Consider the following 23,106-nt stretch of genomic DNA (forward strand, 5'->3'; position numbering starts at 1 on the left):
ACTGGACAGAGTGCCCTTAATTAAGAGTTGGACATGTGTGTTCTTTTTCCTTTGTGCATAAGAACAAATTAAACTTTGTGTCTCTTGAAAAAATGTATTTTTGCATTATGGATGAATGTGGAGCTGGCATATATTGCAATATGGCTTAAACAAAATATGATTTAACATAGTATTGAACACATTTAGTTAGAACAGAATGCATTCCCCACATAATGTGAACCTTAAGTTTTCTCTAAAAATGCTTTAATACTTTTCCTATGCATGGAGGGGAGGGTGAGCTGACAATATAAACCATAGTTTATTAATTGTAAGCATTTAAGATAGAATAATAGAAGGTGGATATATAGTTCGTGCTCTCCAACTCAAAATCTTTAAAAAGAGGGTAGAAAAATTAGGAAACTTTGGGACCATTTCCTATTGGTATTTTCAATCTCTAACAGTGCTAAAATGCTGCTGTGGGACACCCAAAACCAATTATTCTGCAGCGCCATAACAAAATTGAACCTGCTGAACCCCCCCCTTTCAAGAAAAACCTTTTGAATGAATATAGGATGTTTTTCCTGGCTGTTTTTGTGTTTTCAGACAGTTGTGTGACTCAGGTTAGAGTGTAAGTTATACTCTGTCATTCAAAAATTCATTATGGTTTAGGAGTTACACTAAATTTGACTGGGAATAAAGGTAAACTTCTCAAAACCAGGCAGACTTTTCCCCAGAGAATAAATGTGCATTTGATGCTTTTTAAAGCATATTCTAAACACCAAGATGTGTATAGTAGAACATTCATCAAATTATACATTTAAATTGATGTTACACAGAAATAGTATATAATCTCTCCAAATCAATTTTGCCAAGATTCATAAATTAAGAGTAGAGACAAAACAAAAATTATAGAAAAGATCAATGTAATACTTTCAATATGTTTATAAAATTGTTTTGAAATGTATATAATATTGGCTTGTAACTTTTTCACAGATATTGAAGCCCAGATTCGAGAAATTCAAGGCAAAAAAGCTGCACTTGATGAAGCTCAAGGAGTTGGCCTTGATTCTACAGGGTATTATGATCAAGAGATCTATGGTGGAAGTGATAGCAGGTTTGCTGGATATGTAACTTCAATTGCAGCAACTGAACTTGAAGAAGTAAGTGTAATTTATTTTAATTAGTAACAGCACAACTGCATTGTTTAAAGACTTCATGGATTCAGTTATTTAACAGTTATGCTTAAACAATTCCAATTAAACTTTTTAAAGAAATCTTGAATTTTTTTAGTAGAAAAATATATTAAATAAAAATAGTGTTGATCTCTCCTAATCATCTTGATTTATGTAGGATGATGACGACTATTCTTCTACAAGTTTGCTTGGCCAGAAGAAACCTGGGTATCATGCACCGGTGGCATTACTTAATGACATACCACAGTCAACTGAACAGGTGAATTTTAGAATATATAAATGCAATAATATATAGAGGTATTTATTATATATGTAATATATAAAGTGTTGACAACCCCTGCGCCGAGGAGAAGAAAGAATATAACAAGAGTCAATTGGGTTCAGTATGGCCTCTTTATCAGCTATCCTGTGCAGGGCATCCAAAGGACCAAAGGTGGAAGGGGTGCAATAGGTAGAGGAGGAATGGAAGTGGAAGCTGTTTGTGGAGGACAAAACAAATGTGAGGTCTTTGCCTAAGGACTGTGATCCTGGGTTAACTGCCTCTACTAGGAACTGCCTCTACTAGGAGGCATGATTACACGGTTTATTTAATGTTCACTTCACTTAGGCAACAGAAATTCTGGTCCCAATTATGGTAATTAAGCAAGGACTATCTCTAATCAAGATAATTCATACATAAGCAAGATTCCTTATTTAGTGGAATATATTTTGATGGGAGATTTTAAGGCGGACCTGGGCATTTTATGCACCTAGGGCCACATCTGGCCCTTTGGGTATCTTGTCCATTCTGTGTGAAGTCAATTGGAAATTAGAAATCAAATATACATGTATGCCATGAACGCAATAAAACTGCTTTGCTTTTATTTTGAAGGTGACTTTTTCAATGTACACACAATTTATGTGTGTGTGTCTGCCTACGCACCTTTACAGTCCTGTTGTTTTGGCCTTCCACAATATTCCCCATTTCTCATGTGGCCCTTTGGAAAGATTAATTGCCCACCCCTCTTAAGGGGATTGATGACACTTTAGTGTTTATAAAATGTATTATTTGAAAATAATTATGCTAAAATCTGTAGAGTTAAAACATCTTAATTCATCTGACTTCCATAATGTAGAAAGGTGACTACAAATGTAAAGCTTTTTTTATCCATATGTTGGCATTTTACCACTAATTGTTTAAAGAGAAACTACTGATCACTACCCTTTTAGACTGTTGAAGCAAATGCTAAGTTTTTTAATACCAGAAATTGTCTTCAATTTGTCTTTCCCCTAGTTTTCCAGAATGTCTTTTAATACTCCAGAACAGACTTTGAATACGATAGAATAATATGTTCCCGCCTTTACCTGCAACTTTTTGTGTGTGTGTAAATTTTATTGGTTTTTTAAAAACAAACATAAACAAAACATAAAACATAAAAACATAAAACATCTTTTTTGAAAGCAGCATAATCCCAGGTTACATCTCTTTGTACAGACACAAATTCAAGTTCATGCTCATTTTTATATTCCATTCCATATCTTATTACTATTCTACATTTTCTATATAGCTTCTCCCCTCTTTTAACTTTCTTAATTTTATTTTATTTCATCTCAATTCAAATCATTGTACTTATATTCTTTGTCCTGTTTCAACTGTCTAATGCAACCCTCAATGAAATCGAGTTTGACATCTCTGAACTAGACTGTTTTGAATCAGCACAATGCACTTTTTTGTGTAAAATATTGTCACTGAATTCTTCCCATGCCTTGGAGGATTGAAGAGCAGCTCTTTTTTTTTGTAAGTTTTATTTGAGTTTTCACAAAAAGAAAAGAAATACAAGTAAAACATCTTTTTTGAAAGCGGCATAATCCCAGGTTACATTTCTTCGTACAGACGCAAATTCAGGTTCATGCTCCTATTTATATTCTATTCCATATTTTATTACTATTTTACATTTTCTACATAGCTTCTCCCCTCTTTTCATTTTCTTAATTTTATTTTATTTATTCCATCTCAATTCAAATCATTGTATTTATATTTTTTGTCTGTCCTGTTTCAATTGTCTATTATCTTTTCTCATTAAACAAAATTTCTCCTGTAGTTACTGATTGGAGTATGACACCTTTATATCTTTTCCCTAAAATTATAACACTCAATATAATACATAACTTCCATTCGGATTCTGCTTGGTACATTCTTAAACTACACACTGTATTTTAAAAAAGAAAAATTTATAAATGTATAATATAATTAAAACAACAATCCATTCCAATTCAATTCTATCATTAATATTAATATTCATTTAAATCTTAACATTTTGCACATTACTTTTCAGATAAATATCATACTTCTATGGGAACAATTATAAACTTTCCATAGTTAATTCCCCCCCCTTCACTTATATTTTATAAAACATTGACTAATTAAAATGTTCCCGTTCCTTCCTAATTCAATTTTCTCATTTATTTTATTTCATTTATTTTATTCACAAACGTTTCACTAAGTTGCACTAACTATTTTATCCCTCTTTTTAATCATATGTTGTTTCCAATTTTCTAACATTATTTCTATTACAAATATAACAATACAATCTTATGTACCTTCACAGAATCCCTTTTTCAGTTAAATTTTCACCCATTATCTCTTAATAGGTCCTGTTTCTTTACATCTTGCTCCAAACCTTTGTAACTTCTCTTCCTTTCCTTCTCCCCTCTCTTCTTCTCTCTCCCCTTTTTACCCACCTGTCTCTCCACCTCCATTTCCCTCTTCTGTATTCCCCTTTTCTGTTGCTTTCCAACATCATATCCACTTTTCAAATTATTTTTCCCTTTTTTGGCTGTTTTTTTTAAGTCTTAAATTCTCCATTCTCTTTCCCCCCTTTCCCCTTTCTTCCCCACATAGAGTTACTTGTTCATTAAAGATGGCTTCTTTTTTGTCCCAGTCTTGTTGCACAGTCTTTTCTTGTTGTTTCTCGTAGTTACAGATCTCCATTTCTAAAAATTGAAAAACGAAGCCAAAAGAGCCCTTCCCTTCTTGTGCCTCTTCTTTATATTTTTTAAGTTCCATTTTCAATTCGTCCAGAAGTGATGCCATTGTAAAAATTTTTAAACAACCACCCAATTGTTTTTAATCATTCAAATATAATAACCAAAAGTCCAAAAGTCACCAAGCAACCCAAATACACACAAGCTGTTTCTTTTTACACTTTCTTCTTTTTTCACTTTCTCTTCCTGGGGTTACTATTTAGTTGCAAAGTTCCAATTAAAATGTATCTTTTAGAAGTCTTATTGAGAGTTTACTTTAGATTCTTTTGAAGTCCAGGCAGTCTCCTCCCTCCAGATCCTGCCCTTATTCTTTTCCTCTCCCTTCCTGCTTATAGTAAAAAAAAAATTAAGTGTCCAGAAATCTTTATTGTCCCTTTGGCATTTAGTTATATTTTCAGTTTAATTGCCTATTGATGCCAAAGCGGATTTTTCCGATTTCTTATTCAGATCTCTTAGTTGTCAATGTAAGGAAGGAGAGAGAAGAAAAAAAAACTTTCCCTTTTCACTTTCTTTCACTGCTTCTGACTCTTCTTTGGGAGCGATGTTATCTTTTATAAAATTTAAATTCCAGGGTACCTTAGTTGTTCCTTTTTAACCCAGTCAGCCAAAACTTTCACTTCTTATCTTCCTCCTGCACTTTCTTTTCCGGTTGAGTGCTTCTTTGAGGTGGCCATTTCTGACCACCGCTCCTACCGCCTTCGGGAAAGGGAGTTTGGCCAGCTGAGGAGGAGAGATGTGGCTCCCCTCGACCCTGCTGGCGATCTCCCCCCTCTTCACCACCTCTATGGGGTGGCTTAGCCCCGAAGCCAGCTGGCTCGGGGCGCTCCAGTGGCAAGCCCAGGCAGAAACCGCGCACGATCGCGGATTCCTGCCTGCTGCCAAAGCCCTTCAAACCGGAAGCCCTCCCTTAAATTTCTGACCTGCAGCATTTATTGAGAGTTGTATCTTATTTATCTCACTTTTAGTATGATCCATTTGCTGAACATCGTCCACAAAAGATTGCCGATCGAGAAGATGAATACAAAAATCGGAGACGGATGATGATTATTTCCCCCGAACGTCTTGATCCTTTTGCAGATGGTAAATTATTTTCATTTTTCACTCAATTTTATCAGTTTTGTTTCCTTAAATTATCTTTAGCCCTTTGATTTCTGTTGGCATGCTTGAAAATTCAGGAGTTTTAGTTTATACACTTTGAAAGTTGTTTGAAATCATAGTTTGCCATTTTGTTCATCTTTTATAATGCAGATTTTCTTTCCAGGTAGAAGGACAAGAAAATAATGAACCATTGCCATAGAAACACAAAGGGTTAAAGGTTTCTCTTTTCTTATTGCTTTGGTTATGTATGCTGTACTTTGAGTGATTTTAATATTTAGTGCTCAAGAATCTTCCAACTTACTGGATGCTTTCAATCCAAAAGTAGAACATAAAGAATGTCTGCTTTTAAAACGGTACCTAGCATACCGGAGCAGTTGATTCTCACATTTTGAATTTTCAAGAAGTTAAGCTTAAGAGAAACAAAAGTAACATTTAAGAACATTTGTTACTTTTAGTAGTTCAGATATATTCTGATAAATTTTATAAACCTAGCTTAGTTCAATGGGTATCTGTGGGCCTGATGGAAGCTTTCCTTGGGTGAGTTAGTTTGACAAGGAGCTTTAGAGCACCTGTTGATTAAAACTATAACTGGTTGCAGGTTTTTGTAAATTAGCTTTTCAGCCTGCATGAATTAATAGGGATATGGATTTTACTTGCTTAACTGTCATTGATATAAACATGTATTGTCAGAATTCACAGGCCCATACTAACTGTCCTTAATTTCTTTCCTACAGCAGTACTGCTATATGCCAGTCCTGTCTGCATTCTTAAGGGTGCAGTTCAACACATCCTGTGTAGATAATGGTGAAAAAGTATCCCAAAGGAAAGTCCTATCAAAGCTAGTGTCAGAATGACACTGCCAATTGGGCATTGATGTTCAGCATAGAAAATGTATTAAGAATTTTATTTTGTCCTAAATACTTATGCTATACTACTGGTATAGCTAATCTGCACTTTAAAAATAGTGCTTCCTAGATAAGATTGTTACTAAATGGCTGGGCTTCTGTAAATATTTGAAGTTAGAATGAATTTCAAGATTCAAATTAATATTTATGATGTGGGGAAAGACTTTTTGCCTGTGAATATCCTTATGGTAAAAACTGTACTGCAATCAGTTCACAGTTGTAATTATAACTTCAGAATAAGTGGGGGGAGAAATTGGGTGCTCTTAAAGTGAAGCCCTTTTAACATGCCTCCACAAAGTAAGAATCTGGGGTTCATTGTCCAGATTCACCAAACATATACACTGATCTGTATGATAAAACAATTTGAGTTATTTAGGTTTACAGTAGTACGTATAGTCAGATATCATAGGCTTTATCAGCTTGAACAAGGTAATGTGTTGATTATAAATATCTTTCCAAAGTGTTACTAATGGTAAAGAGATAATTTTCTAGGCTTCTATTCTGCTGCTTGAAGTCAGAACTGCTGATGGAGACAAAAGGCACGAAAGTGTACGTATTCCGGATTAGCAACCCAGGAACCCATCACTTCTGAAGACTCTTAACTGTGCTGTCATTTTATCATTCTTATCTCCTTTAAAATATTTGTTTTAAGCTGTTGTAGTTATGTTTGTGTTCAAACAGGTTAAATTGATCAGCAAAGTGAATAAAAGTAAGATTCATATAATTTCTTTAAAAATCAGTCAAAATATTAAAATTAATTGATTTTGAAATAGAAATAAGTTAGAATAGAGCAGTTTTAAAAGCCAACTTTTCTGCCTTTCTTGCACTTATTATGCTTTTGTCCTATTGCTGTTCTCTTCTGCAGGTGGGAAGACACCTGATCCTAAAATGAATGCCAGAACATATATGGATGTTATGCGTGAACAACATTTAACAAAAGAAGAGGTTAGTTGGTTAGGATTGTTACTCTTAAGTTTCAGTTTTCATTTCTCTTAGACAAGGCTTTTCTTAGTTCATGCCATGTTGAGTTCCTGAAGAACCACTAGTATTGATGTCTCCTTTTGGTGTATTTCCTCTCTGCTTAATGACCACTACTTAGTTCTTGAAATGCTTTGGAGGCAGAATACTTAAGAATATTGTAGGAAAATTAAATAATAGGCAACATACAGAGATATTCCCCTAACATTAAGACTTATCAAATCTAAAACATGAAATATGGATAATACACAATTATATGAACATTTAAAAACCTGGCAAAATGCCTGTTTCAACAAACATTAAAAATTCTGGCTTGGTTTTATACATGAAGCAGGCTGTTTTGTCTGCTGAATAGATAATGCCTTGCCAAGGCCCACCTTAAATCATATTCATATTCTCTAAGTATATACATATACACACACACATATATATATAGATAGATAGATAGATAGATAGATAGATAGATAGATAGATATAGATATAGATATAGATATAGATAGATAGATAGATAGATAGATAGATAGATTGATATATTGATATATTGATATATATATATTGATATATATATTGATATATTATAAATTCATAGATGCACACACATGGACATACATAGTTCATTAACGGAAGCGCATAAAGCATGTTTCAGTCACATATGTAAGTATAATTGGGGCATAAATTATTCAGATAAATACTTGCTCAAATAAAAACAGTGATTTGTGCTAGCCAGGAAATACTGTGATAATTTAGAAAATTTAGACCAATATATTCTGTATTTTGCTTTCTATATGCCAGTCTCTCTATATACGTGGTTTGGGCCTATTCATTTGGCTACACAGATAGTTGTCAATAATGATAATGGGACTGGAATTTCTGTTGCTAAGCAATGTAGTAGTTTGACATGCTGCTTAGTGACAGCAGTTCTGGTCCTTCCGGTTGCTATTTGCTAAGCAAATCGCTGTTTGTGACAGCTTCCCCATTGACTTTCTTCTTGGAAGCCAATGGTGAAGGTCTCAAATGATGCTCACGTGACCATGGGGAGACTGACTAACATAAGTATGAGGATTGGTTGTAAATGCCACTTACTCAGCATTGTTATGAGTTTGAACAGCCACTGAATGCCGGTTAAAGGAGGATCATCTGTAATTGATTAATACCAATAATAAGAAATGCTCATCTGTAAAAACTTATTTAACCTTACATCCCAAATTAAAATCTGGATCCCTTTAGAACAGGAGTGGGCAACTATGGCGCCTTTACGGCCTGTGGAGTTCAATTCCCAGAATTTCTGAGCCAGCCATGCTGACTCATGAATTCTGGGAGTTGAAGTCCACAGGTAATAAAGAGGACATAATTGCCCACCCCTGCTTTAGAAGATATGAATGTATCAATAACTTTGTGAACTTATTTTTTAGTTTATTTGAGACAATCTTTTCTCTTTAACAGAGAGAAATTAGACAGCAACTAGCAGAAAAGGCTAAAGCTGGTGAACTTAAAGTCGTCAATGGTGCTGCATCCCAGCCACCATCAAAACGCAAACGGCGTTGGGACCAGACTGCTGACCAGACTCCTGGTGCCACACCTAAGAAATTGTCTAGCTGGGATCAAGCTGAGGTAACATCTGAATGCATGCTCTATTTTTTTATTCATTAACTTTGTATCTGCCAAGTTGGAAATAAAATATAAGACAAGCTACAATAGTGCTCAATGAATACCTCTTTCAAGCATGGACAACATTCTTCTGTGACATTTGTAAATTAATCCATCAGTGCAAATGAATCTGTAGGCCTAAGCCTCAATATTTTTAAAAAAAATAATGTATCCTGTCATTTGAACCAGACAGAAGACTGTTGACTGAAAGATATGTCTTTGTAAAAAGTTATCTCAAAGTACTTTTTAAAAAAACCTTATTTTGTTTTGTTCAGACACCTGGACATACTCCGTCACTGCGCTGGGATGAAACACCTGGTCGTGCAAAGGGTAGTGAGACACCTGGAGCAACCCCTGGATCTAAAATATGGGATCCAACTCCTAGTCATACACCAGCAGGAGCTGCAACACCTGGTCGTGGTGATACACCTGGTCATGCAACACCCGGGCATGGAGGTGCAACTTCCAGTGCTCGGAAGAATCGATGGGATGAGACTCCCAAAACAGAAAGAGGTATTCTTTGTAGAACATACTAAAATATGTTTAGTCTAAAATATGTTTAGTCTTATCAAACAGTAAATTAGTACATTATGTTTAGCAGATTATTTTAATTTCAAATGAAACCAACTGTTTGTTGGTATGCTGTTGGAAAGCTTTTGAGTTCAGGAGTTTTTATTCTTTTAACTTGATTTTTGTTCCCCTAGTTCTAGTTCTAGTTTTATTATATCTTGATAACATATTGATATTTATGCTAAAAGTAGAATGTAGGTGACCTAATAAGCTACTTTTTTAAAAAAGTATGTATTTTGGGTATGTTGATGGAGGTCTTTTGCTCAGAGGAGCAAGACCATAAGTAAGCCCTTTGTATATCAGTCCCAGAAATTAAAATTAATAACCCAATATAACTTTGATTGGTTTAATTATTATAGATAAACCTGAGATTAGTAGGTTAGATAAAAAATACGGTGAAAGTTTTTTACTTCTATTTGTGAACTGAATTCAATTTGAAATTGTTGGATTTTGTTTTCCAGATACCCCAGGACATGGGAGTGGATGGGCAGAAACTCCTCGTACTGATCGAGGGGGTGATTCCATTGGTGAAACACCAACTCCTGGAGCAAGTAAAAGAAAATCACGTTGGGATGAGACACCGGCAAGTCAGATGGGTGGCAGCACCCCTGTATTAACACCAGGCAAAACACCAATTGGTACACCAGCTATGAACATGGCAACACCTACACCAGGTAATTTCAGTTGCCTTAATAAGCCAAAACTATAGTTATATTTGCTGGATTCAGTGGTATTATATGAGAAGGGATCTTTGACCAATAGAATTTTCATTATTTCTAAAGTTTAATTAAAGCGCACATGCACACACCTGCCCTGATGACATTTGCCTTGAATAGGAACATACCAGAACATTCTGGAGACAGAAAAAGGAAAGTAGGGAACAAATGAAATCCTATTCTATATTCATAATTGCTTAATGCTGAAGTTAGCCTGAATATCCACCATACTGTCATATAATGTTTCATATTTGTGCTTTACTCAAACTTCATAGTTATCAGGTGAAGTGAAAGCACTTTTGGAAACATACTACTTATCACAAAACTCTGCCAATAATTTTTTAAAAATATTCATGTTGTCTCCATGTACTTAATATATTGAACAAATTCTTTATAGGGCACATAATGAGCATGACTCCTGAACAACTCCAAGCTTGGCGATGGGAAAGAGAAATTGATGAAAGAAATAGACCCCTTTCTGATGAAGAATTGGATGCGATGTTTCCTGAGGGCTATCGGGTAAGGAAAAAGCCATGTACAGTGATAGTATCTATGTGCTATATTCAGTGTATACATAACTCATTACATTTCACTAATGGGAATAAATATTTTGATTCTATATGAACTATGAAAAAGAAATCAAAAGGCCAAAGATATTTCATTCTAAAATTTAGCGTGATCTTGAAAATTAAACTGAACTTCAAAGATCTATTTAGAATGAACCAAAGTAGTTGAACAACTAATTCATTTCTCACTTGTTGATTCTATTTTACCTTAAACTGCTTTTGAAATGTCTTCATTTCTGAATAAATGGTAAGAGAGTTAATAAATGATTGAGGAGGATCCTGGCTTTCAGATCTTTCCATGTTCTTTCTTTGACCACCAAAATATGTAACATCCTTTAACACAGTTTCATCAGTAGGAACTAAAAATTACCCCAAGTAATTCTTTGAAAAGAATGTAGGACAAGGTACAAGCACATTTTACAAGATGCTAGACCTGGCTGCCTGGCAAATTCATACTTTTCCAGTATTTACCGTATTTTTTGGACTATTAAGACACACACACACACACACACAAACAAAAGTGGGTGGAAATGTTTGCGTCTTATAGAGCTAATATGGGCCTGGTTTTTGGCCTCCCAAACCCTCCATGTGTCCTGTTTCTGCCCTCCCCCAGCATCCAGAAGCACTCTGCAGGGGAAAAACAGGTTCATTTTTGGCCTCCCAAACTCTCTGTGGGTTCCGTTTTTGCTCCCGGCATCGGGGAGGCTGAAAACAAGATGCGCGGAGGGTTTGGGAGGCCAAAAACAGGCCCGTTTTTGACCTGCAGAGTGCTTCTTGTTTTCCGGTGCGTCTTATAGTCTGAAAAATAAGGTAAATAGTGATGTTCAAGAAGTCCATATCATTGATGCATGTTTTCTGGGGAGGGGGGGTCTTAGAATTGAGAAGAGGTTGTGATGGCCTGGGTTACTTGGACTCTGCCTCACATGCACACACCTTGGACAGAATTGTTTTCCAGAGGAGAGCTTGAGGACGAGCATTGTTCAGTCCCGAAGCAATGTGCAATAGCATTCAGGGTAAAACGACAAAAACTCTTGAGCCATGATGTTCGTTACCTTGGTTTGGAGTAGTAGATTTTCCTTTCTTTTTTAAAAAATATGGATGTTTAAAGTACTATCTAAATCTAAATATGATTTGAGCTATGGAAGGTCATTGAATGACTAGTTAGTTGCTTCCTGTCAGGCCAAGCTGTTTTACAGACTTCTTGTTCTATGGCAAAAGTGTCAAACTCTATTTCATTGAGGGCCACATCAGGGTTGTGTTTGACCTCTAGGGCCAGGGTGGGCGTGACCAGCTTGACATCACTCGTGTTGGGGGTGCCTGTGGTGGCCCAAGCGCTCTGCCAGTGAAAATGGAACTCGGGTGGTGCCGTGCATGCCCCTCTGAACCCCGTTTTCAGCCACAACCACCTCCTGAAGCCCTTGCCCAGCATTTTCACTGGCAGAGGATTGCAGGAGGCCCTCACGGCCAAAAATGGGGTCTTATAACTGCATGTGGCCCTCCTGAGCTCCGTTTTTGCTGGCAGAGGCACCTCGGGCTGGTGCTTTGCTGTTTCCAGGGTGGCCCCACGGGCTGCACCTTGTGTGCTGGATCTGGCCCCCAGGCCTTCAGTTGACACCCCTGTTCTAGGGAAACATTGGAAATGCTAGGTATATAAATCACCTTGAGCTTTTAGAACAATGTATAAATTAACAAATAACAAATCTAACACATAAATTGAAACTATTCCTAGAAAAAACAGCTCTTTTTAATATACACAATTCCTTTTTTCTTCTGTAATGTGACTGTTTGCTTATTTGTCCGTTCAGGTTCTCCCTCCCCCAGCAGGTTATGTTCCTATTCGTACTCCAGCTCGTAAACTTACAGCAACACCAACCCCCTTGGGTGGCATGACTGGATTCCACATGCAAACAGAAGACAGGACTATGAAGAGTGTCAACGACCAGCCCTCAGGAAATCTTCCTTTCCTAAAACCAGATGACATACAATATTTTGATAAACTGCTGGTGAGTTCTTTGGTCTGACAGTGTTGTGTTTGGTGAAGAAGTTGAAGTAAATATCAATTAATCTTATATATATATGTGACAATTACAGGTTGATGTTGATGAATCAACTCTTAGTCCAGAGGAACAGAAAGAAAGAAAAATAATGAAACTGCTTTTGAAGATAAAAAATGGCACCCCTCCAATGAGGAAGGTAAAATAGATTACTTCTGTATCAATGGCATTTTCCTTTTATTCCCACCTTTGCTTCATTTTGTCTTTTCTTTGTTCCTAGATTGCTTTCAGCTTTGAGATAGTTGTGTGTATGTATGTGTATCCCTATCCGTGTCCACACACACACATACATACCTACATACACGCATTTTATTAAAAAGCTGTTCTTAAATTGCTTGTTTGCTTTACATGTCATAACTAAAATGCTTCCTATGTAGAAATGCAGTGTGGTGTCAAAATGTAACAGCAATGTACCTTTATAACTGCTTTTTTTCTTCTGCTTCCATAGGCCGCTTTGCGACAGATTACCGACAAAGCTCGAGAGTTTGGAGCTGGGCCATTGTTCAATCAAATTTTGCCCCTTCTGATGTCTCCAACCCTTGAAGATCAAGAACGCCACTTGCTTGTTAAAGTTATTGACAGAATCTTATATAAGTTGGATGACTTAGTCAGGCCATATGTGCACAAGGTTTGTGTTTCTGAATGTAATATTTCAGTGTGTTACATGCTTGATCAGAAGCCTCTTGTAAACTCATAATTGTAACTATATTTTGTACGTAAATGTAGAATGACACTGGTTATAATTGCAGTGTAACGCTATTCTAGGATATAGGATCTCATGTACAAGCTTCTCATCTTTGTGCAATTTTGATTCATGCACTTTTCCCTTCCCTCCCCTTTCTTCCAAATGACAGGAGAAATACCAACATGTAAAACAGAATTTTGATTCAAAACAAATTATAGGCTGTTTTTTTTTAAGTCCTAGGGATTGGCAGTTTTTTTAAGCAATTGGTTAAATACTGTATATAATTTTAATCGACTAAGAATTGAGCCATACAAGCAATAGATAGTGAGCAGGCAAGCCACATGTTTTAAACAGTCCTTCAAAGTACTCTTTAGTGTTACCTATGAATTGCTATCTTGTTAAATGATTAGATGGTTTCAATGTATGTATATATAGTTTTCCAAAATTAATCTTTAAATGGAATTCTTAAACTATCAACTAAGATTGTTAAGTGTTTATCTTACAAGAGATTGAGGCTTCATTTGTGCTTGCAAAGTTAATATTACATTATTTGTATCAAACATTACTTTCCGTGAGTTTTAACTTTCATTTAAAAAAATTTTTAGATTCTTGTGGTCATTGAACCTTTGCTGATTGATGAAGATTACTATGCTAGAGTGGAAGGCAGAGAGATCATTTCCAACCTGGCTAAGGTAATATATCTTTCTAATCTATTTGGGTTGATATTAACAGATACTAGCTTAGAGATGGAGGAACAGATACGCCAAACGGTCCAATTTAAATTGATGTACAGATATGCACACAAAATTGAGCTGTTAACAAGAATGTTTCACTTTTAGCCATATTCTATCACTGAAAAGCAACCAATAATGGCAAAATATAGAACATAGGTGTTTACAGTTTTTGGTTTAAGGTTGGATGTTAACAGATTCTTATGTTTTTGGTCCATTCAGGCAGCTGGACTGGCAACAATGATTTCTACCATGCGACCTGATATTGATAACATGGATGAATATGTTCGTAACACAACAGCTCGAGCTTTTGCTGTTGTTGCTTCTGCCCTAGGAATTCCATCTTTATTGCCATTTTTAAAAGCTGTGTGCAAAAGCAAGAAGTCTTGGCAAGCCAGACACACTGGCATCAAGATTGTGCAGCAAATTGCTATTCTAATGGGTTGTGCAATTTTACCCCATCTCAGAAGTTTGGTTGAAATTATTGAACACGGTAGGTGTGATAAATGTGTTACACAGTGCTGTTGTTCTGTAACTATGAGATTGAATGATTTAGAGTTGGATGTAAGTAATCAGTAACAATTACATAAAGTGGATTAAAGCAGCCCTTTTCTCTATTCCTTTTGAAATGTAATAGTCTTTACATTTAAGAATAAAAGTTACAGTTGATCTTTAATTCCACAGTAAATTAGCCCTCATTATGACAGATCAATACTGACTTGATAGGATATAAGCTGTATATATCAATTAGATGGATTTTGCTGTATAAAATTATGTCACAAATGAGGCTGTCTCTGGTAAAACAAAATATTCAGTATGTTGGTATTTGTCTCTTCCTACAATCCGGGAAAACTTCCTGCTTATTTCCTTGCCTTCAACTCTTTGTTTTCTGGGATCTATCTCATTCTGAAATCCCTCAATAAGCCCCTCTGCTGCTGGTCTTGTCTATTGCAAAGTTTATAAGACCTAGTACCTATGGCAGATGTTCCATCTGCCATGATGTTCATCCAAAGCTGCCATCACCTAGACTTTTAAGGAGGACAGTTGCTGACTTTCCACCAAATGTTACCTCAAAAATTATTCTACATGATGAATCCTGCAGAGCAGATCCTTGAATACCTGACATAAACAGTCTTTCCCTTTATCTGAAAGCAGTAAAGGAAGTTGTCTGAACCTTCCTTATTTAATAAAATAAATTAGATGTTCTTTTCCCCGCTCATTAGCAATATGTTTTAAAAATGGCGGCATAGTTATACATTTCCCCCCCACTATAATAGGTAAGAAGTCTGAAATAGAGTATAAACTACATATTTGTTTTGCAGGCTTGGTTGATGAGCAACAGAAAGTACGTACCATTAGTGCTTTAGCCATTGCTGCTTTAGCTGAAGCAGCAACCCCGTATGGTATTGAATCATTTGACTCTGTTCTAAAGCCCCTCTGGAAAGGCATACGTCAACACAGAGGAAAGGTATGTCCAATTTAACATCAGCCCACTAATATTAGTTAACACGTGGTGTTATTTATAATAATATTTGTTTTATATATATTTTAGGGTCTGGCTGCTTTCTTGAAAGCCATAGGATATCTTATTCCACTTATGGATGCAGAGTATGCCAACTACTATACCAGAGAAGTAATGCTCATTCTTATCAGAGAGTTTCAGTCTCCTGATGAAGAAATGAAGAAGATCGTGTTGAAGGTACGTAGGTATATTTGAACATGGAAGAATTAGTTGGTTTCTTCTTCGTTCTGCTGGGTAGAAGCCTCGCCATCAGGAGGTAAAGAAAAATTGATATGACTCCAAGGTGCATAAAAGTAGAGAGGTTTACATAAATGTGGAGATGGTGAGAACTTCAGTTTCTTAATAAAAATATGCATGATTAGCACCTACATTTCACTTCAACTGAAGAATTAGACTTCACAGTATTAAAAGTATGTTGACATGTTCCTGTCCATTATCCAAATAATGCTGAGAGATTCTGAAGTAAAGGCATAGCAGCTTTTTAAGATTTGCTAATGAAGTAGTAGTTGAGCTGAATTTCGAACTAACTGGTTTCTGAGGAGATTCTAATGATTGTTAATGTAAATATGAGAAGCCTGTAAGTGCTCTTGATATTGCTAAATTCCCAGCTCTGCATTAGTATAATGCACTACATATATGCAAACACATTCAGTGTTGCTCATTCTTGCTGTAATGCTCTTCCAAATAATTTTATTTATTTGAGTTGCATACAGCACACTTGGTAGAATAACATCTTTCTGGAAATTTTTATATTGCTTGTCTTTTTTCTTTTTTAGGTGGTAAAGCAGTGTTGTGGCACAGATGGTGTTGAAGCAAACTACATTAAAACAGAAATTTTGCCTCCATTTTTCAAGCATTTCTGGCAGCATAGAATGGCATTGGATAGAAGAAATTATAGACAGGTATTACTATTATTGACACTAGTACAGTACAATAAATTTTAGCAGAAGTTCTTAATAATTACATTGAGAAGAAGAATAAAACTAAAGGATGCTTATTGTTGGACAAAATTTAATTCCAATTGCTAGGAAGTGGAATTGGGAACGTCCGTAGAGGTCTCTAAGCAGAGATTCATTCTAAACTAAGAAGGAAAATGAAAAATAAATGGATATTGTGTGCCAGATATGTGTGTGTGTGTGTGTGTGTGTGTGTGTGTGTTTGTGTGTTTTAAGTTTTCGCAGGTACTTATAAGTCTGGTATTCAGCTTTGCTCGGGTATTTTCCCACGTCATTGTAGTTGTGCTTTTAAAGTTGTAGCAATGTTTCGGCAGAATCTCATCTGCCATCATCAGGCCACAATACAGAAGCCTGATGATGGCAGATGAGATTCTGCCGAAACGTTGCTACAACTTTAAAAGCACAACTACAATGACGTGGGAAAATACCCGAGCAAAGCTGAATACCATACATATACATATACATATACATATACATATATATACATATACACACACACACACACACACACACACACCCTAAAGGGGAAGGAAATAAGGGAGTGTTCTCTCATGTTTTACTTTGTTCTTGATTACCTGTTGTGTGGCAGATAATTTGTGATGGTATCTAGTATACTTTTCAAGGATCCAGATGTGTCCATTTTGCCTTTATCCTTAATACATTTTTTTGTTTTGAAATGGAATTGAGATGGTTCCAAATTTCTAAATTGATCATTGATTCCACAAACTTTTTTGTTACGTTGTAGTTGGTTGATACAACCGTGGAGCTTGCAAACAAAGTTGGAGCTGCAGAAATTATTTCCAGGATTGTGGATGATCTAAAAGATGAAGCTGAGCAATACAGGAAAATGGTTATGGAAACTATTGAAAAGATCATGGGGAATCTGGGTGCAGCTGACATTGACCATAAGTTGGAAGAACAACTTATTGATGGGATTCTATATGCCTTTCAAGAACAGACTACAGAGGTAAATGAATATACTCATAAAAGCTATTCTGGATTCAGATTCAAATTATGTCAAATATTGGAAATGTTGGAAAAAGATATTTATGCCATCAAAAGTCATTTGATTGTTACAGTTAGCAAATCTAATACATTTTAGAGATACACAAGGTCTGTGTAATGAGATAACATTTCATCTCATTAGGGCTATGCTTGGATTAAGATAAACTATTTTCTGCCCCAGTAAATATTCAGCATCTTTTTTGTGATGGGAAAGAGCTCTCAAGCTTTCTTCATCTAATACTTTCTGCTTTTGGGGTCAGCTTAGTCCTTTTTTCAGTAGAATAGAAATTAATATTAAAATTCTCAAATTCTCTTCGATGGGCATTATTGCTAAGCAATCTCAAGATGGAATTGATCTATTTCAGTGTAAGGGCTGGAGTTGTTATAGAATGTTCTCCTTGCATTATCATTTTGCTAACAGAGGACTACAGTTCTAGTACTTGTAATATTTCTTGCTTATCAGGTGACTTCAAAAAATGACAGCCTAAAATTTAATCTTCCCAGAATGTGACAATAAAAACTACAACTGTCAGATAGTATTTTAACACTGCTCTAATTTTTTTTTTATTGATAGGACTCTGTGATGTTGAATGGCTTTGGTACAGTGGTAAATGCTCTTGGCAAGCGAGTGAAACCATACTTACCCCAGATCTGTGGTACAGTGTTATGGCGTTTGAACAACAAATCGGCCAAAGTGAGACAGCAAGCTGCTGACCTGATATCTCGTACCGCAGTTGTCATGAAAACCTGTCAAGAGGTATTCACTGTTTGCTATCTTCTTCCATAAACATCTACTGTGGGTTTAAAGTTGTTGGATTCTAAGTATATTTTTCTTTGTCTTTTTGTCCTAGGAAAAATTGATGGGTCACTTGGGTGTGGTATTGTATGAGTATTTGGGTGAAGAATACCCTGAAGTACTGGGCAGTATCCTAGGAGCTCTTAAAGCCATTGTGAATGTCATAGGTAAGTATGTGAGTTGTGGTTAGAGTGACATTTTTACTTTGAAAAATAGAAATGGAGATTAAATATATTGTTTCCTACATATGACAGGTATGCACAAAATGACTCCTCCAATTAAAGATCTGCTGCCAAGACTTACACCTATCTTAAAGAACAGGCATGAAAAAGTACAAGAGAATTGTATTGACTTGGTTGGACGAATTGCAGACAGGTAAATTCATTTGTGGCACAACATAATAAACAGTTAAATATGTCTTACAAATAAAATGACTTCTTGAAATGAATTTATACAAGTAATTCTCGACTTACAATAATTCATATAGTGACTGTTCAAAGTTACAATAGCACTGAAAAAAAGTTGCTTAAGATGATTTTTTTTCGACTGTTACAGCATCCTCAATGGTCATGATTCATATTTATGATGGTTGAGGTGTCCCTGGGTCATTAATCATATTTTGCAATCTTCTGACAAGTAAAGTCAATAGGGAAGCCAGATCCCCTTAATAACTGTATTATTAACTTAATGCCCATAATGGTTCATTTAACAACTGTGGTAAGAAAGGTTGCAAAATGGAATAACACTCACTTTTCAACTGTCTCGCTTAGTATCAGAAATGTTGGGGTCAATTCTGATCATAAGTCAAGGACTACCTGTACAGACCTTATGAAATCTGAATGTTCTTGCCTCTGTCCTCATTAAATACCTTCCATCATTGTTTTCCCCTCAAAATTTAACAGTGCATTTCAAAGATATAGAAAATTTCCAACCTGCTGACTGCTGTATATGTCCCAAGAGAAGTCAGGATAAGGCTGTCCTCCTTCCCAGAAATCCCATCTTACTCAATGCCTTTCTGTACATAGAGAAAAAGCACAGGAAAACGTTAGCATAAAGAAAGTGACTACATCTGTGGTACTTTGGTTTAGATGTTAGAGTTTTGGGAAAGGAAGCCCTCTTTATAGATGTTACCTGATCATCTCTACTATTTCACTTAATTTGGCAAATGTATTTAAATGTTCTTTATTACTATTAATACCATTTCCTCTTTCTTCCAGAGGGGCAGAATATGTTTCTGCAAGGGAATGGATGAGGATTTGCTTTGAATTGCTTGAATTGTTAAAAGCACATAAGAAAGCTATTAGAAGAGCTACTGTCAATACATTTGGTTATATTGCAAAAGCTATTGGGTAAGTATAAGCTTCCTGTACTGATTTGTTTAAATGGGGATGAAAAGTTAATGTTAAAGTTAACTCTACTGTGATTATTTACGTCTTGGTTGTTAGTGGCAAGACATTCTCAACATTAAACATTTTACCTAGCTTAGATTTTGTGCATTTATCTGGAAATGAATTTATTGAACAGAATCTAACATCTGAACCAGAAGAGGGTATTGGCTTCATTTAATGTAATCTTATGGCAGAATTGGAAAGAAGAAACGAGGGGTTAGTAAGGTTAGCAATAAAACAAAAAAAACCCTGATAATCTGGCTACACATTATATGTAATAAAATTGTGAATTGATTAATTATAAGCAATTAGTATTTTTACCAAGGAAAATACTATGCATCAGAAATTATTGCATGAACTTCGCCATGATTATTGTAAGCTTTTGTAATAATTACATATAAAGTTACTTATTTAGTTTTATATGATTTTGTAAGAGTATTGTATCCTAAAACTTTTCTGTCAACAAAAATACAAGAAATTTCTTGAGGATTAATTATATGGATAGGCAGGCAGACAGATTTCTAGCTGTAATTTTTCTCTTAACATTTTTATTTTTCCCTTATTTTAGGCCTCATGATGTGCTGGCAACCCTGCTAAATAATTTGAAAGTACAAGAACGACAAAACAGAGTGTGTACCACAGTGGCAATTGCTATTGTGGCTGAAACCTGTTCCCCTTTTACAGTACTGCCTGCACTTATGAATGAATACAGAGTTCCAGAATTGAATGTTCAGAATGGTGTATTAAAATCTCTTTCTTTCCTATTTGAATATATTGGAGAAATGGGAAAAGACTACATTTACGCTGTTACCCCCTTACTTGAAGATGCTTTAATGGACAGGTAATTTTTCCCTCCACACTAAACTATTTCTTCCCTTTTGGTTTTATTTGCCAGGTTATAATAAACCTAACAAATATTAAACCAACTAGTTAGGTTCATGATTGTGGCGGTGTGGAAAGACCACAGAAACATGCTTATTGAGATGTGAAATTCATGGGGTAGCTGAAAAATGAGGTTTTTTTTTTGTTTCTTGGACATGAGGAATATACATATACGTAATAATTACTTTTGGACCTCCTTTATGTATTTAAATAAATGAATCAGTATATTTGAGAGTTATTCTATAGTATATAGCTTTTCTTGAAATACAGTAATTACAATGGTCTGGAATTAAATAATCTTAAATGATAATCCTATTATATTCCTTTATCCCAACAGTAGAAAGGAAATGAAGATAAGGAATAGTTCCTTTCTTATCCTTGTTTAATTATTTGAACAGGAATTCAGCTCCAGAGCACATAGAAGGGCTGGGGTAGTGGGGTCTCTATTGCTATGGTTCCTTCTACACTGGTTGTGTAAGTAAAAGAGAAACAAGGGTAGTGATATAGAGTGCTTGGATGTTACTTTTACAGTATTCTCTACCCATCCACCCATACCTACCCCTATCTTGCAATCTATCTTGGGCTGCTAAAGTGTACTGCTCCCTTATTGTTTTTCTCTTTTTGATACAGCTTCTTATAATAAACTGATTTAGGAATTTGGTTGACCTGGCAATATTTCTTCTTTTTGTGAAATTGAAGCACAGTTTTGATTTTGAGTCAAAAGGAGGAAAGTTAATCCTGCCAGTTAACAACCCAAGACTATTGGAAAGAAAAGGATGAACAATCATGTTTGATATCGAATGATTTTATTTTATCAAATTAGAACAACTGCTGGCTCAAGGTTACTGGTGGAAAGAAAGAGACTAGAAAAACAAATAGGGAGCAAGTTACTGATAATGCCTGTACAATTTGTTTTTCAGGGATCTGGTTCACAGGCAAACAGCTAGTGCAGTAGTGCAGCATATGTCTCTTGGAGTATATGGGTTTGGCTGTGAGGACTCTCTGAATCACTTGCTAAATTATGTGTGGCCCAACGTGTTTGAGACATCTCCTCACGTCATTCAAGCAGTTATGGGAGCACTGGAGGGCCTAAGGGTGGCTATTGGACCTTGCCGGATGTTGCAGTATTGTTTACAAGTAAGTTGGACAAAGATACCTGTCTAGGCTTCTGAATAATTTTTAAAAAGAATATTAAATCAGGAAAATTATTTAATTGAAGAGTATCCTATAGCTGTCCTAAAGACTTTGTTATATTGGAACGCTAGAAAAGAATTGTAATGTAGCAAGATTCCATGTATATGGTTTCCGAATGAACATTGGTAATGAAATTTTCCAAGATCAGTCTTTCCTACTGATTCATATAATAAGAAATAATAGCTAGCATGGGCAATGGATACATGTGCCTTAATAAACAGAAATTATTTTAATAAAAACACTACATAAACTACAAATTATAAAATCAACTGATTGGATTTCTGCACAGAATTTCATTTTGTGGCTACATGTAAAAACTTTTGCTCGATTGTAATGTGGCTTTTGCCACACCATTCTTGTGGTCTATTATGTAAGCTGCTTCTCAAAGCTTTTGCCAATTATTTCTAGGAAGGATGAGCTAGATAACGTAGATCAAACTGAATAACATGATACCCAGATTTCTGACATGTCATAAATGCCATTTCTTTGTAAATGATCAGTAAATAAGATGATTCACTTAAGTTCAGTTTCATTTCTGGTTCTATTCTTTTCCTAGGGTTTGTTTCACCCTGCCAGAAAAGTCAGAGATGTGTATTGGAAGATTTATAATTCCATCTATATTGGTTCACAGGATGCTCTAATAGCACATTATCCACGAATCTACAATGATGAAAAGAATACCTACATTCGTTACGAACTTGATTATGTCTTGTAATTTTATTTCTCATTTGTTTTGTGTTAAATAGACAGCTATTCCATATTTGGTTCAGATCTGGTGATGTACAATTTTTAAGACACTGCAGAGTACCGTAAAATGGTCAGAGGCAGAGCTTAGAAATCAATAGCATGATTTTTAAATAACATGTCTTTGTTTTGGTGTTAAAGCCAGTAGTGACCAAGAACACAGTGATTGCAGAGAATATGGGGGGAATCATCTTGAGGATTTAAGATTCTGTTCCTTGTGTTTAAAGGGGATGTTTGAGAAATAAACATTTGTGTATAAAATATTAATGGTTATTTGTGTGTGAGCATTTTTGGGCAGGGAGACATATAATAAGTCTCAGATCATCAAGCAGTTTATGTACAAAGGTGGCATATTACATTTTAATTGTCTTTGTCATACCCTAGCTTTTGAATAAATAAGGAACGTTCACATTTTGATTGTTGTGTCTTTATCCTGAAAAAGCACTTGTTATAAAATTGGCTTTTGTACTGAA

General features: G+C 35.5%; 1 protein-coding gene across 4 annotated transcripts in view; it reads left to right on the forward strand.

Annotated features, from left to right (window-relative positions):
* The window catches only part of SF3B1 (splicing factor 3b subunit 1), a 26,217-nt gene extending 3,111 nt beyond the window's left edge, over window positions 1–23,106 (forward strand). The window contains exons 2-25 of one of the 4 annotated variants that reach the window (XM_026667956.2): window positions 973–1,139; window positions 1,330–1,431; window positions 5,162–5,276; window positions 7,065–7,144; window positions 8,621–8,788; window positions 9,100–9,337; window positions 9,856–10,068; window positions 10,508–10,629; window positions 12,482–12,679; window positions 12,768–12,869; window positions 13,179–13,358; window positions 14,021–14,107; window positions 14,369–14,639; window positions 15,469–15,614; window positions 15,699–15,845; window positions 16,445–16,570; window positions 17,370–17,591; window positions 18,204–18,386; window positions 18,481–18,592; window positions 18,680–18,800; window positions 19,643–19,774; window positions 20,382–20,654; window positions 21,616–21,832; window positions 22,446–23,106. In XM_026667956.2, coding sequence (XP_026523741.1) covers window positions 973–1,139; window positions 1,330–1,431; window positions 5,162–5,276; window positions 7,065–7,144; window positions 8,621–8,788; window positions 9,100–9,337; window positions 9,856–10,068; window positions 10,508–10,629; window positions 12,482–12,679; window positions 12,768–12,869; window positions 13,179–13,358; window positions 14,021–14,107; window positions 14,369–14,639; window positions 15,469–15,614; window positions 15,699–15,845; window positions 16,445–16,570; window positions 17,370–17,591; window positions 18,204–18,386; window positions 18,481–18,592; window positions 18,680–18,800; window positions 19,643–19,774; window positions 20,382–20,654; window positions 21,616–21,832; window positions 22,446–22,604 — 3,881 coding nt within the window. In that variant the 3' untranslated portion in view covers window positions 22,605–23,106. Of the gene's footprint in view, window positions 1–972; window positions 1,140–1,329; window positions 1,432–5,161; window positions 5,277–5,457; window positions 6,749–7,064; window positions 7,145–8,620; window positions 8,789–9,099; window positions 9,338–9,855; window positions 10,069–10,507; window positions 10,630–12,481; window positions 12,680–12,767; window positions 12,870–13,178; window positions 13,359–14,020; window positions 14,108–14,368; window positions 14,640–15,468; window positions 15,615–15,698; window positions 15,846–16,444; window positions 16,571–17,369; window positions 17,592–18,203; window positions 18,387–18,480; window positions 18,593–18,679; window positions 18,801–19,642; window positions 19,775–20,381; window positions 20,655–21,615; window positions 21,833–22,445 lie in introns of those variants that run through there. The other 3 variants (XM_087949528.1, XM_026667957.2, XR_015746466.1) reach the window with 3 other exon arrangements.

The sequence above is a fragment of the Notechis scutatus genome, chromosome 1 (assembly GCF_049901735.1).
Source record: "Notechis scutatus isolate UNSWTSFEM ecotype Mainland chromosome 1, rNotScu1.2, whole genome shotgun sequence".
In the NCBI taxonomy this organism is placed as follows: domain Eukaryota; kingdom Metazoa; phylum Chordata; class Lepidosauria; order Squamata; family Elapidae; genus Notechis; species Notechis scutatus.